Source organism: Takifugu rubripes, chromosome 10, assembly GCF_901000725.2.
Source record: "Takifugu rubripes chromosome 10, fTakRub1.2, whole genome shotgun sequence".
Taxonomy (NCBI): Eukaryota; Metazoa; Chordata; class Actinopteri; order Tetraodontiformes; family Tetraodontidae; genus Takifugu; species Takifugu rubripes.
The window spans coordinates 3,392,473-3,406,940 of record NC_042294.1 but is presented as its reverse complement, the minus strand read 5'-3'; the positions used below and the strand labels follow the sequence as shown (position 1 = coordinate 3,406,940).

Below are 14,468 nucleotides of genomic sequence, written 5' to 3'. Positions count from 1 at the left end.
CTCTCCTTTCCTGTCTGCCCAGGCTGTGTTTGGCATTAGGTGGCCCCTTCAAGAGCCAGCTGGCAGTCCGTCTATTTCAGAGCCTGCGGGTATCTGATGCTCCACGTTTCTATGGGCTTCCCAGTCTGGAGAGGACACTGCAGGGCATGGTCAGCCTGACTGCCCATCCTGGATGGAGCACCCACTACCCTGACTTGGAGCCCACCATGCTCTGTTCCAAGTATCTCAGTGGGTTATTGGAAGTGAGTGTTGGCCTGTGGTCTGCCTGTAAATTTCTGTGGCTGCATTCTGTATCATGTGTACGTAAGTTTTTGTGTCGCATGAGCATATGCAGGCTTCCTACCAGTCATCAGTACTAATAGTACTCACAAAAGTGAGTGAAAGGAAAGCACATTGCTTTCAGAGGAATTCATTAAAATGAATTGAAAAGCAGTTATGGAACATGAACTTGAATCACAGTAGGTAAAAACCTCATTGATCAGCCATTCCTCACTGAAGAGGCTGATGAGATTAATCAGCCTTAAATATTCCATCTGTTCAATTGTTCAACAAATCATAGCACAATCCTGAAGCACAGAGTGGACCAGCTTGTGCAACAGACTTTAGAGTGGATTGCTTAATTGGAAATTAAGAATCTCAACAAAAGACTGAAAAACTTGGTTAATTTGTTTTAATATCCAGCATCTACGGATATGAAAACAGAATGAAGACACTGGGTTATTTATTTCAGTCAAGGTCTCTGGTGGTTATTTCTGTCTCAGTCAGCAGCTGAATTCTTTTTCTCCCTCTTTTTGTCAACCACACAGTGACCCACCTTTCACCTGACACTTCTGGTGCTGTAGGGCCCAAAAGCTCAGCGAGCCTCCATCTGCTCCTCAGTGTAGTCCCACATCTTAGTGGCACATTGAAACAAAAATAATTGGTCTCAGCTGTATTTAGCTTTGGAAGCATGACAGGAATACAATAATGACCAACTCAGAAACAATAACTGTTCATCATGAAATGACAAACTCTACATACTTGACCTTAATTTGTGGACTACAACCAGATACAAAAAATGAACTCCCATTATTTAAACATCCCACAGCATGAAGGTTGTGGTTTTACAGCTTCGGTCTTTGAATTTTGCATGTTTTTCTGGCCTGTCTGGGTGCTCCGATTTCAGTGTGTGATGTCTGGACCCTGTGATAGATGTGTGATGTGTATTCCTGCCTTGCCTGATGACTGCTGGGATAGGCTCCAGCTCCCCACGATAATTAGGAAAAAATCGCCTGTAGAAAACTGATGTAATTCTACAGTGCAAAAGAAAAAACTTGAAACATAACAGTCCATTGCCATGGTATTATTATAATCTATCTTCTTCACAGGTAATCTCTTCATTTTATGTAGAATGGGGAGGTAACTCCATGTCTTTCATGGGCAAAGGTGTGACCAAGAGTGCTTTGATCAGTTTGCTTCACCTGTCTCATGAAATGACATCCATGAACAACGACAAGGTAAAGTTCAATAAATGTAGTGCCAATGTCAGGCTGCCTATACCTTTATTCTGTTATATATAGTTTTTTTTTCAGGACCTCATCGCCCAGTGGTCTTTAGGACATGAGGCAGCTTCAGAAGATACAAGTGCATCTCAGCTTGGACTAGCTTGGCTCATCCCACTGTGGGTTGACAGAGATCAGGAGGTAGGGAAAACCTCTTGTTGGTGTAATTTAAAATTATGGCAATTTAAACCAACATTGTAGTACAGAGTATGCAAATAGTTTGCTGTATGTGACAACACATTTGTCAGTATTAAGCAGTTCACTGTTCAGTCTTTGCCTCATTTTTCAAAATCTGTCAAGAAAATAAAGGTCCTAGTTGCTTGATTTTTATTGCAAAACAATGCCTATATGTGTGGTGGTGCAACTCTCAAACACAAAAGGAGCACTTGACAGCCAGTCTCATCAGATTCTCCCTCTGTCTCTAAAAATAAGTTTAACAGGCTCCCTCAACACATCTGCACAGCACCATTCACATATAATATTATGATCCTTAGGTGCATTTTGACATTGCTACCTCTCAAATTTTGGTTACTGTTTGCTTCTAAATGATTACTGATTGTCACAACATCCACATTTTCCCTGTTTATTTATCTAAATGTTCATCTCTGTGTCAGGTGAGGTGCGCCAGTTTGGGTTTAGGGGCAGCATTGTCTTCTGTGCCCAGTGGTTGCCAGGCTCTTTGTGTCAGCTGTCAGAACATCAGCGGAGGTCTGTGGGGAACACTGCTCAACATCCTCCTGGACCAACACGAGAGCAGCATGGTTCGCAGAGAGGTAAGATCTGGTATATATTTTAACCCTTCCCAGCAGTCCCGAGTCAAACTATATATTGATTTGTTTCCAGTGGTATGACCAATCAAACATTATTTATGCATTACCAACAAAATACAGGCAGATGGCACTGTTGATGATGCATTGTGGACACTTTTCTCTTTTGGTTTGTCTGTCTAGGCAGCATTCATCCTGCAGAGTTTGCTGGTAATGCCCATGCCTGCCAATGCAGAGGAGGCCAAGGACACTCATTGGCAGGTCAGTGCCTCTCTCAGCCAGTTAAGACACTTTTATAGACCATGAAGTGTTTCCTCACTCTGCCAGTCTCTGTTTTTTTATTGTGTCTGTCCTCTGTCCATTTCTCCCATCTGTGATTCTCTCGAATCAGACTTCAGGTTTTACAAGAATTCAAGGCAGACCTCTGTCACAACACCATACACATCCTATTTATGTAGCTCATTACAAGAGATTTTAATGTTTAATAGTAGCTAGCTTAGTAGACTCAGCTTTTCTGTTTTTTTCCCTCTTTCTCACTAATCTTTTCCAGCAACCATGTGTCCATGATGAGGTGTCTGGTGTGTCTTTGGTGGGCCTTCCTGCACTCCAGGCCATGCTTTACCACTGCCAGTATTTCCAGCATGTTGCTGTCTCTGCAAGTAATTGTTATCAAGGCAGGTACACATTCCCCCTACAGGCCCACGCTGATACCATCAGTGGCCCAGATCCCCAGGCGGTAAATCTGTTTGGTAAGCCTTTTTTCAAAAATTATTACATTTGACAGGATTTATGAATGTTAGTTTACACATTCTGTGTTTATGGTGATATAGATTCAGAGAATTCTCTGTGGTTTTGGAGAAGTGACCCACAAGCATCCACTGGCAACTCCAGGAGACCGTCCAGCTCTCTCTCCACATCCAGCACTGTGGTCAGCCATTCTCCAACCATCAGACATAGACTTTCTGACAATGAAACCATCAAGTCAAGTCTTTCTTTTGTGTTTTGTTGTCAATCACAGGTTAAAGATTCTGTGTTACTCACCCCGCTCCAAGGCCCCTCTGCAGTCAGCATCACAGAAGATATCCCTGCCAAAAGACTGATGGCTCAAGGTAGACTGTTGTGGTGCCTTTGTGTTGTTGTGGTGTGGTTACCTTTTTAAAATGGAACATCTACTGCATAAGTTTGAAATATTTCTTTTGTAAAATGGACTATCTTTTGTATCTATTTAACCTTTGTTTCATGAATAAAATAACCAATCTGAACTACCTGTAAAGCCTCTCAGTTTTCATTGCTGTTTTGCAGGTCAGAGTGACACAGACATCAACAGCTCCATGACTTCCCCAGACTCCCAACAGAAAGTGCCCACAGCACCAGACCCCATTGTTATGGTAACTCCTGACCTCATGACGGCCCACTGTGGCCTGCTGACAAACCTGCTGGCCATCCTGCCAGATTTTACCCTCAGTGCCCTCCGACACGTTCGGCTCCTCCAAGCACTGGCTGGGTAAGAGTAAGATCTGAGCACTCATATTGAGATGTTGCTGTCTTAAATTAAGAACTTGAGAAGAAATTAGTTTGCTGGATAATTCTCATCAGTGTAAAATCCTCTTAAACTGAATTTATCATCCAATATGTTGATGATTACAAATGTTTCTGGTGATCAAGTTATTTTACACTATGGAGTCATAAAATCAAATAGTCCTCTCTAACTGCTTCCTTGCAAAACTGCGCTTTTTCCATCCACTCTTTGTACTTTTCCAGTTTGGTGCTTACTGGTCCCATAGAGAAATGTTTGCTTGAATTAAAGATGCAAAACATCCTGCCTGGAGAGATGGAAGATATTAAGATCCAGGTGAGGAAGACTTAGATTGACGGTTCTTAGCAGTCCTTTGTTTTTCTAAAAACCGTGGGTGGGTAAAAGTAACAGTAACAGTTGAAGCAGTGAACTTAAGGTGCACAGCACAAGGTCGTCTGAGGACAACGCCTCATTTTTAGTGTAGGTGGAATAATCAACAGCTAAAGCTACTAGACATTCTTGTTACCGATTGGAAAACTTGCCTCTGCATTTTGCTTGTTTTTGTACTACCCTTATTCACTCTGTCTGTTTGCACGAATGCTGCCTGGTGTGTGTATGAATGTGTGTTTACAGTTTGTCGTCCAGCTTCAGTTCCTGTCCAGCTTCTCTAAACTGCTGCAGTCATGCGTCACCGTGAGTCCTAACCTGATTGGACAGATGGACACACTGAAGCTGATCAGTGCTCTTGTAGCAGTGCTCACACTGGATACCCGATTTTTAGGTCAGAGCGTTTGTGTTAAATTTAGTCATAGATTTAGTTATAGCACTGCTTGTAATAGTGGCGAATATATTTTAGAGTTGTTGCCATATGTGCTTGGCAGACAGGTTTTACTGCTATTGATCTGTACAAAAAAATCACCCCCTCTCCAAGTTTGAGTTCCAACTCTCCTGGCACCATGGTTCGTGCTTCCTGAATGTCTGGTGTCATAAAACTGGTGACTCACTCTTTCCTCCTTCAGACGCAGGTACTCAGGACGCAGTTTGTGTGTCCTGGACGGACTTGTTTATGCTCCTGGCTACTGTGGTGAGGAGGGATAGCTCAGCAGCTTACCCATCTGTCTCCACTGCACTGGGGAGACGCTGGCGAGCATTCGCAGGTATGCAAAAGTTTCTATTTGTATGCGTGCAAGTGACAGAATTATTCACAGTACTTTGTACTGCTTATATTTGACATTTACGGTTTCATAAGTTATATTTTAAAGACAGGTTTTTTTGTAGATTTCGGCTACAATGTGTTGAAACTGTCCTCGCATCTTTAGGGGGGCCAAGATTTTTCATTTTCGATGAAGTCCAATTTATTTTGGAAGCAAAACAGTTGAGAACAGCTTCTTATTTACAATGACGAACCTCACAGGAGGCCTCAGCTACTCATGTCTTATCAGTATGTACCTGCCCTGCACAGCTCCTGACGCCTCCAGAGATTTATAGATTTGTGATCTATTTGTGATCTTGAAATTTTAGTACCTCATGACTGCTGAAAATGTCATGCACTGATTGAGATTAGCATGTCTCATGCATGCTAAACAAAAGAATTGAGCTTTAACATGGAATAATGGTGCCCCTCACTCAAGTATACGCAGCAACTGCTGCATGTCTCACATCACAATTGTGATTTTCGTTTATCCTTTAAGTTTGACCCGTTTTAATGGTTTGTTGTGATCCAGCCTCATTCTTGTGCTGTCCAATGGAAGGGTAGTAACTGTGACCACTGACTGCTCATCAGAGTTGGTTTTATCGTGAGTCAAGTGATCTGCTCACTATTGCTCAGACATGAGACAAGGTTAAAACACATCCTACGTGTCCTCAGGGTGTACTCAGAGCTGTCCTGGGACACATTTGCTATATAGACCACTTGCTTTATAATCCTAAATTGTTATTGCCCTAAAATTGGGTTTTCAGTTTTTTAAATTAACACAGTAAAGTACACATTCAATTCATAAAGGATGACAGTCATAGGATAATGAAATAGACTGAATGACACCAACAATACTAAAATTATTGAATTTGAGATATTAAACCACTTTAATTTGGCAGTATCATCACAAATATGAATTGTTTCATACAGTTTCACATTAGGGCATAAAGAGAAGGTGAAAAGGCCAATTTTGGATTCTGATATCCTTTTTTTGATTTGTTTTGTGGCAACATTAACATGTAAACAGCAAGTCAATGAACTTGGTACTATTGAACCAGCAAAAAGGTGCTAAAGTTTTGTTAAGTCTTGAATTTTAGGGCCATTTGAAAGAGTAATTCTCAAATATCAGATAAATTAAGAACCTTTTGAAGATTCTGTTGATCATTTCTCAAAGGTTTATACTGTGACCAGGAAAGAGGAAGCTGTGATTTGATATTTTATTATCAAATAAGCAGAAAATGAAAATTGTATCAAGCTGCAAGTTGAGGCATCTCTTTACAGTGATGACAATATAGCAACAGCCTGAGAAATTTTCCTTTCAGCTGTAATTATTGAGCATATTAGCTCCTCCGAACAGATGCTAGAACTGGATAATCACATCTTGTACTCATATTCCCTCTACTCCTTTTACACATTGCCTGCTGTGATTAATAGTGCAACAGGGAAATCTGCTGATTCCACTAAAGGATGAGCCTCTCTGCATGCATATTTATCCCTCTATCTGGGGTGGTGTGTGAGTATGTGACTCCAGTCAAGGAGAAATATCGCTCTGTCAAAGGGCCTGAACAACAGATTTGCTCTGTCTGTTATTAAATATATGCTACTAGCATCATTCTCTTTTCTATGTCCATCTGCAGAAACATTGTCAGTGTGTTTGAATGAGAAGAGTGCAAACCTGCAGCTCCATACAGCAGCTCTACGGTTCCTCTGCACGGTTCTCAAAGAGGAGACGAAAAATCGGGGTGTCGAGATCACAACTTCAAACTGTAATCCTGCTCCAGCGTTGTGTGACATTGTCAGATGCCCGTCAGCAGGCCAGCTGTGTGAGCTTCTACTGCAGGTATGCAGAACATACCTAAGTTACTTCTATCCATTTGTTGTCTTAAATAAGCATGAACACTGTTTTATCCTCACATCAGAGTTTTGAGAAGGTGACCTTTCAGGACTCTATAAAGAAGTTAGCATCAAGAGCTCTGATGACATTGCTGGCCTGCAGCCCTGCAGCTCAAACGTACGCCGCTAAAGGTACTTCCCCTAAAAATGTGTCATAGGATCCAAAAGACAAATGAGATATTTCCCTAATTTCTTTTTGTTTTCCCAGCCGGTTTCATCGAGAACTGCGTGGAGCAGTTGAAGCAGAGCCACTCCCAGCTCAATCTGGAGTCAGTCCGACCCGAGAAAGCTCTTCATCGCAAAAAGGTCAGAAGCAGAAATTCGAGGGAACATTTTTGCCACAGTAAAACTGACTCCAACATAAAGCGTTTGGTTAAATATTATGTCCTTTGTTTTCCTCAGCCACTGGCATATTTTATCTTTAAACAGGCTTGTTTTTGTGATGTCTGACTGCATTATCAGGAAGAAAGCTGTATGAAAGAAGTCAAGCTGACAGTGGAGATGCTGCAGAGCGCTCTTTACTGCAGCGATGAATGCAAAGTGAGCCTCAGTGAACACCTTTTAATTCTTCCGCTAATTGTTCCGTAATGAAACCTCAGAATATTAATGTCTCTGCAAATGAGATCCACCTTAATGTGTTTTTCATTTTAGCCTGTATTTGTTTATCCATGGTGGTTATATCAGACTAGAGCAGTGTATGCCCTGTACACACACTGAGGAAAATATTGTTTTTTTTTGTTGAATGATATTTTCTCATGCGCGAACTTTACATTCTAATTGTGTTTGTGCATAGGGGGTGGCCACAGATGCTCGGCTCACACTGGCACTCTATGCTCTTTGGCCCTGGCTCTTGTTGGACGACCCCACCATGGAGGCCGTATTGGAGCTTCTGTGTGTCTACACGGCCAGTTTTCCCACAGGTCTGTGTGTGTGTGTGTGTGTGTGTGTGTGTGTGTGTGTGTTTGTGTGTGTGTGTGTTTTCAGGCACTGTGCCTGTCTGTGGGGACTGAGTCACACACATTTAGGACTGAGGGCAACATTGTCTCCCCCAGTTACCACTGAGAAACATTGTGTATCACTGTCTACCACCAGTGCTCACTTGCCTGCCAGTCACAATCATCTGTCATCGCAACAGGTTTCAGACCAGGAGGCGATCTATGGAAAATTACACCTCTCTGCATTGGCTGCCACGTGGTTTTGGGTTAAATTCAAAGATGTTGAATACAGGAAATGCAAGCCTCATGTGGCCGTTGCATTTGTGCAGTGGAAATCTTTATAATCAGGAAGTCCCTGTTTATACCTCTAAGTGCATCTCTGTTTGATTGACACCTGTTCCTCAGCGAGAACGTGCACTCTGATCTAAACTCGCTCACTTTAGACTTCTCATACGCCGGTACTGTGAAGCCACAGAAATCAGTGAAGTCAGGCATAGCATTTCCCTAAAGGGGAAGCGAACAGCGGTTCGTGTTGAGGCTGTGAACAGCCAGGCTTAGTATTACACCATCCAGCCTCGGGCTACCATCTTGTCTCCTGAGACTTCTACATTCTTACTGAATGTTTCATCTCCTCTCTCACTTTTTCATCCGAGGCTTTATTTGCACTGAGGTTGTTGTTCGTCTGTGCCACACACGTTTCCAAAGATATTTTTGTATCAGCCCGGAGTCTAGCTTCTACAGACGGAAAAGTATAAAGTTATTTTCTGAATTTCTGTGGATTTATGGCTGCTGTATTATTGCAGGGAAACTAATGAGAATTTTTCAACAGTTAGATTTCCTCTTCCACACATCAAGATCCATTGCCAAGCACAGTTTTCCTGTCAGCTCTGTTTCAGACCAGCTTTCTTGACGTATATTAGGGAGAACCTCAGGCTAACACCAGCTAACCACACGTTACCATAGTGGGATTAGTGTAGCCAACAAGCTGTCATGTTCTGCAGTTAGCAACATCAGTCATTTCAGGCCGGATCTGGTCAGAGCTTGTTTATTTCTGTATTTTGTAAGTAATCTACAACTGCTACAATTAGCCGTGTCAGTTAGCTGCTGCGAACCCGCTGCCAGATGAAAAATAGATTCTAGTTACATCATGAATCTTTATGTTGTGTGTGCTATTTCTAAATAGCCTTGGAAGAGAAGAAACCATAGCCTGAGGCTAATGAATCATCTTCCTTCCCAGCATCACATGTTGCTTTAATGGTGAACAAAACCATACTGCTGACTGACCTGTCAATGTGATGCAGTCAAATTTAGGTGAAATTAGTTTCATCAGAAGAACAGTTGTCTGTTCTGTGTTTTGCTTTCAGGATGCAGTGCTCTTTGCGGCAGTGGTACCGACCCTGCGCCAGGCACTAAAGCATTGCTCGGCAACTCTCTGATGCACTCTGTGATGAAGCTGGCCTTAGGAGTCACTCCCGATAACGGCACTATTCAGAAGCTGGCGTTCTCTCTCTTGGCTAATCTCGCCATGTCCCATGACTGCCGAGGTGTCCTACAAAAGGTATCCACCGAGCACAACATCGGCACACCTAAAAACCTCGATTGATGGTGTGGAAAAAGCACATCTTCATGCAACCCTGTTTGCACGATTCTAAACGTTTTATGTGTTTTGCTTTTTCAGAACAATTTTCTTCAAGCTTTTCCCAAAGCAGGGGCCAGCAAAGCCACAATCGCAGTCAGCGGTGGTGGCGGCAGCGGCAGGAGCCTGCTGGGCCTGTGGCTGACACTGTTGGTCAATCTCTCATTCGCAGAGGACGGCCAGCAGAGCATCCTCAGGGTGAGAGGCGCTCTGGAACTGCTGGCGGACCTGGCACAGCACCGGCACCCCGCGCTGCTCACCCTGCACAACCTCTGCTTCTGCTCCGCCAATAAGCCACACATCCTTGCCAACGGTACAGGGAGGCTGAGTAAATGATTATCTGTTGCTCCTACATTCAATGCTCATGAAAGTAGAAAAGCAACAAATGAAAGTGCAACTCCATCTGAATTTTCAGTTTGCAGTTTAGGGTCTTAGTTCCTGTTTGTGTTACAGTCAATAAACCACAAAGATGATCTGGAAAAAGTTTAGACACTTCAATGTTGCAAAGATCGTAGATTTGAATGTTAATCTGATTAGTCAGTAAATTATCAAAGTTAAAGATGCTCCTGGAAAATTGCTGCTAATACAAAAAGAAAATGGTTAAAGCTGCTCATCCTGTGCAGACACTGAATAGGGGATGACATTATTTGTTGTTGCATAAATGCATTTCCTGTGTGGTCTCAACCTGACCTTTTAAGTGGAAAGAGGAGAGATATGAATTTATGTCATGTTCACAGCATCCTGTTTCTATTTTTTTTTTTAAATAAAGATTGGCTTCTCTTTGTTTTTCAGACAAAGCCATGAAGGTGTTGCTCTGCTGTTTGGACAGTGAAGCAACAGAGACCTGCTGTATGGGAGTGTCTGGACTCTGGGCGTTGCTTCATAATAATCAAAGGGTGCATGCACACATGCGCACGCATACAGGCATACAAACTCTTAATTTTGCAAATATCTTATCCGTCCTTCTGTTTTTTTCCAAAGGCCAAGACAAGACTGAAGTGTCCCACTGTTCAACTAAGAATCCAAGAGGCACACGCCCGCTTTAAGAAGGGTACACATCCATTCACTTTAATGTCATATGTTGATGTTTTTCATGGTTGTGATTTTTTCTGTCCTGTAAACCACAGAACTGGAGAACAAACAGGAACCCACCTCGGCCTACCTGCTGAAGTGCCTGGAAAATCTCTCCCAGCTGCTAAAACACTGACTGTATTTATATTTTTGTGTTTACATTTCTTGTAACAATCAAATGCTACATAGTAAAACCGACACTTCCAACCAACAGCTACACCTTCTTTCCAACACCCAAGACCACCAGCATGTTGTTGGAGCAGCTGTGCCACCACACATGTTTTCTGCCTTACTGCACGTCTGAGCTGAAAAGTGAAAATTAACCAGATTAAACTGTTTATCTACCAGAGAAACATCAACTATACTGTAGTGTTTGATTAAGGTGAATCCTCAGGGAACACAAGCTATTGTTATAATTACTTATTATTGCTACTAGATAAAATATTTTGTTTAAAATACAATACAATATCGCAGCGTTCGTGAATTATTATAGGTCCATAATCCTGTCAGCCCCCCACCCCCATGCAAACCACCCCACTGACGCTGTAACACAACAAATCTTTTCCAACCGCACGCGGCTCAAGCTTGTCTACAACCACTGAGCGAACAGTAAGTGCAGCTGGGGTGCCTCTCCGCTTGTCTCATCAATGCAGCTTTCATTCTCCCTCGCCGGGACAACATGGTAGCTGTACAAAGGGACCACTGGTACTTGATGGTACTCATCATTGTGCCTTTTCTGAAAGGTAAAGATCAATTTTGACTGTGTGTTTGTATTTTAAAAATCCCTTTTTCATCCCTTTTAATGACTGTTGGTTGTCAGGCTGGTGTTCCAAGTATCCTGTAGTGCAGGAGGAAGATTAAATTGAGCATTTTCTCTGGGGCCAGGACGATAGAAGATGTTATTGTTAGTTTTGATGGCATTATTCTAAAACCTGCCAGAGTGCTCCCAGGGGCATCATGGGACTTGAAATCTGCTGTCGCTCAGCTCAGACAAAGGCCTTTGAAAACATGGGTGCTTGATCAGCAGCTATTGTCAGGTGTGTGTGTGTGTGTATGTGTGTGTCTAGCTTAAATGAGCCTAATTAGTATTGCCCATGGGATGGCCTCAATGATGTGGTGATCTTCAGGTAGGGGAGGGAAAATGTCTTTTTCAAGTCATTTTGTGATATTTGATATTTGCCTCACTTTGCCTCATTAAATTGAAATTCTGACCATTGATTTAACAGAAAACTATTCTTCTTAGATGTGGTACCACAGAAAGATGCTGTAACAGTCCGGCTGGAGGAAGGGATGGTTCTGAAGTGTCTGTGCCCCTGGCAGGGCAGCTTCAGCATGGTGTCTTGGACCAAACCGCCCAACAAGGATCCGATCGCCGTGTTCCACCCAGAGTTGGGGATGTCCTTCTCTCACCATTACCAGGAGAGGATCGAGTTTCTGAGGAGCACCCCCATGGACGGAAGCATTTCCCTCAAGAATGTCACTCACCAGGACATCGGGGTGTACCACTGCTCCGTGCAGAGCTTCCCTCAAGGTTCCTGGACGAAGAGCATTCAGGTGGAAGATTTAGGTAGGCGAGGTAGAAATGCTGACTGGTTGCTGTGCCCCCTCTCATGACTCATGCTGTGACACTGAAATGTAGACCTTTCGAAATCTATTTTAGAGGTTTCATTTTAAATCTGGCACTGCTGATCATACAATTTACACTTGTGACATGATGCAAGGCTCCATTTTAGGCCCCCTTGTTATATGCTTCTTGCTAAGGAATTTTTATAATTTCCTCCCAATTTTAGTTCATGGCCCCTTTACTTGGAACCACCCACCTGATCAGTTAAAGTCTCATCATTTTCGCTGTTTTGGCTCTCTTAAGCACCCTATAGCCGCCAATTTCATAACCAAGGATTGTTATTATGATTGGTTTTATTTCCACCACACAGATCTCGCTCTCTCACCTAGTATCCTGTTTGTAGATGAACCCCCAGACGAAGAAGAAGAACACGGCGACAGTTCAGAGACCCAAGACGTGATCCGTGTGGACACCGAGTTGGTAGCAGAGCAGCACAGCAACGCAACAGTCTTCTGTAACCGCGAGCATGACAACACCGTCCACAATGTGACTCTGGAGAGGATGTCACACGACGACCAGCCCTGGGGCGTCATCGGGGTGTGCAGCAGCATTAAAGGAGGCCCGGTGGCTCAGAACTACAGTGACAGGGGTAGACTCACCTGCACCGACGCCCTTAATGTCCGCCTGCACCTGACAGGTGTGCAGCAGCAGGACGCTGGCCTCTACCGCTGCACGTGGAGCACAGACGGCGTTCTGCAGACCACCACAATGCTGCTCAGGGTACAGCCCACGGATACCGAAGCAGGTGATTTTATAAGTGTAACTTATGAGTCTGAAGCAAACAGCCAGAAATGTAATGTAAAAAATGTAATGTAAAAAAGCACTTTCTTGTTTTTAATTACAGGTGGATTCAGCCTGTCTGCCTATGTGATGTATATTTACATTGGGGCAGGAGTCGCTGGCTTTATTTTGCTCATCATTTTTATCGTCCTGACAACTAAACACATGTAAGATCCAACAGCTACGGCATCGCCAGCAAATGAACTTGTAAAATATCATTTTTGTTCTATTTACTAACACATGATGTGGAAAGAATGTCCATGAGTAAGATTTTTGTTCAGTGTTTTGCTGTTTCAGTTATGGGTTTGATTTGACAACAGTGTTCCTCTTATGCAATGAGCATAAATAGAATCTCCTCTTAATCGCTGTTAACGACCCATGATGACGTCATTGATAGGCTCCACACCACCACCATTCTCTACCCCAAAGTCCATAATAACTCAATTTGCATGGTGTGAAAACAGCAGCTCTCCGGCTTGGCATCACAGGAAGTTTCTAATTAACACCGACACGTTTCCTAAAACTGATCTGGATACATGACATGAACACCTTTAAAATAGCTCTGCATATTTACAGTCTGAGAAAATTATAGTTGGAGTGGCTGTTGTTTCTTCTGGTGCTGATGCGTTTCTTCCATGCCATCGCCACAGGAAGCAGAGGAATCGAGTGGAGTACAGAGTCAAACTGCATCCTGCTCAGAGACCGGTGAGCCTCACCTTTTTCATCATCTCCACTTTTGTCGTTGCTCTCGACTCCTTCGCAGCGCTCCCTTACCTTCTCTTCAGGAGTGCTTTCAATTATAAAAGCATCCCCCTTTACTCCTAAACACGCCATCAGAGGAGCACGTTTATGTGAATGCGTATTGCTTTTGTTCCCACGCCTTCTGTGCTCGTGTGCTAATCGCGTCACTCACGTCTTCACAGATTCATAACTTCTATGAGAACATCTCTGTGTGTCCCAGGAAGAAGCCCAGGCACATCAGCGAGTGCCCGATCTATGTCAACCTGCTGACTGCAGGAAATGAGGCAGCATCATCACGATTAATTAATCGTTTGGGACATTCGTCACTGTTGACATGAACTCAGCTGCTCTCAGTTTGTTGTGTATTATCTGATTTTGATGATCTTTTTCATTCATATGCTTACACTGACTGCTCATATCACAGACTAATTAACTGTAGAGTTCTCTAGGAAACAACTTATTTTGTGTAAAATAGTACCCAACAGTAGCTATCGTGCACCCAGTCTTTTTTGCTCCCTTAACCCGGTGTAAAACAACCAGCCCCAGTTTGCGTGGCTGCTCTTCTCTGGCCCCTCCCAGTCTCCGTTCAGACTAACAGTCTAACAGGAATGAAAAACAGTCACTCAGACAAGAGACAACTGTCGATCATAAAGGGACACAATAAACCGCACACCTGACTGATCCTGTGACCTAATGCATTGAACCTAATGTAAAAATGTAGAGCGTGAAGACGGGTTGTATATTTTGAGATAAATGCATTATTTCTTAA

The 14,468-nt window shown here is 43.1% G+C and overlaps 2 protein-coding genes across 15 annotated transcripts in view; both read left to right on the top strand.

Annotated features, from left to right (window-relative positions):
• The window catches only part of rttn (rotatin), a 26,833-nt gene extending 15,004 nt beyond the window's left edge, over positions 1–11,829 (top strand). For 5 of the 11 annotated variants that reach the window (XM_029842547.1, XM_029842544.1, XM_029842551.1 and 2 more), the window contains 22 exons: positions 23–242; positions 1,368–1,496; positions 1,572–1,682; positions 2,156–2,314; positions 2,492–2,569; positions 2,859–3,057; positions 3,139–3,236; positions 3,327–3,417; positions 3,611–3,812; positions 4,070–4,160; positions 4,458–4,605; positions 4,844–4,981; positions 6,657–6,859; positions 6,939–7,044; positions 7,121–7,218; positions 7,375–7,452; positions 7,706–7,832; positions 9,212–9,405; positions 9,526–9,811; positions 10,276–10,379; positions 10,465–10,534; positions 10,611–10,765. In XM_029842547.1, the coding sequence (XP_029698407.1) occupies positions 23–242; positions 1,368–1,496; positions 1,572–1,682; positions 2,156–2,314; positions 2,492–2,569; positions 2,859–3,057; positions 3,139–3,236; positions 3,327–3,417; positions 3,611–3,812; positions 4,070–4,160; positions 4,458–4,605; positions 4,844–4,981; positions 6,657–6,859; positions 6,939–7,044; positions 7,121–7,218; positions 7,375–7,452; positions 7,706–7,832; positions 9,212–9,405; positions 9,526–9,811; positions 10,276–10,379; positions 10,465–10,534; positions 10,611–10,690 (3,010 nt within the window). In that variant the 3' untranslated portion in view covers positions 10,691–10,765. The other 6 variants (XM_029842546.1, XM_029842545.1, XM_003977359.3 and 3 more) reach the window with 6 other exon arrangements.
• cd226 (CD226 molecule) lies at positions 11,159–14,468 on the top strand. 4 transcript variants are annotated; one of them, XM_011618507.2, is made up of 6 exons: positions 11,159–11,297; positions 11,798–12,121; positions 12,522–12,923; positions 13,023–13,125; positions 13,609–13,663; positions 13,882–14,468. In XM_011618507.2, exons 1-6 carry the CDS (start codon positions 11,234–11,236, stop codon positions 14,035–14,037), a joined length of 1,104 nt encoding a protein of 367 aa, XP_011616809.1. In that variant the 5' UTR covers positions 11,159–11,233; the 3' UTR covers positions 14,038–14,468. The 4 variants fall into 4 exon arrangements, with proteins under 4 accessions (XP_011616809.1, XP_029698413.1, XP_011616808.1 ...); XM_029842553.1 differs by having other exon boundaries at positions 12,489–12,923; positions 13,920–14,468; XM_011618506.2 differs by having other exon boundaries at positions 12,489–12,923.

Excerpts from the sequence above, each read along its gene's own strand:
- cd226 (XM_011618506.2), top strand. The coding sequence starts at position 11,234 with ATGGTAGCTGTACAAAGGGACCACTGGTACTTGATGGTACTCATCATT. Across the intron at positions 11,298-11,797 it reads CATTGTGCCTTTTCTGAAAG|ATGTGGTACCACAGAAAGAT; the intron begins GTAAAGATCAAT and ends TATTCTTCTTAG. Across the intron at positions 13,664-13,881 it reads TGCATCCTGCTCAGAGACCG|ATTCATAACTTCTATGAGAA; the intron begins GTGAGCCTCACC and ends ACGTCTTCACAG.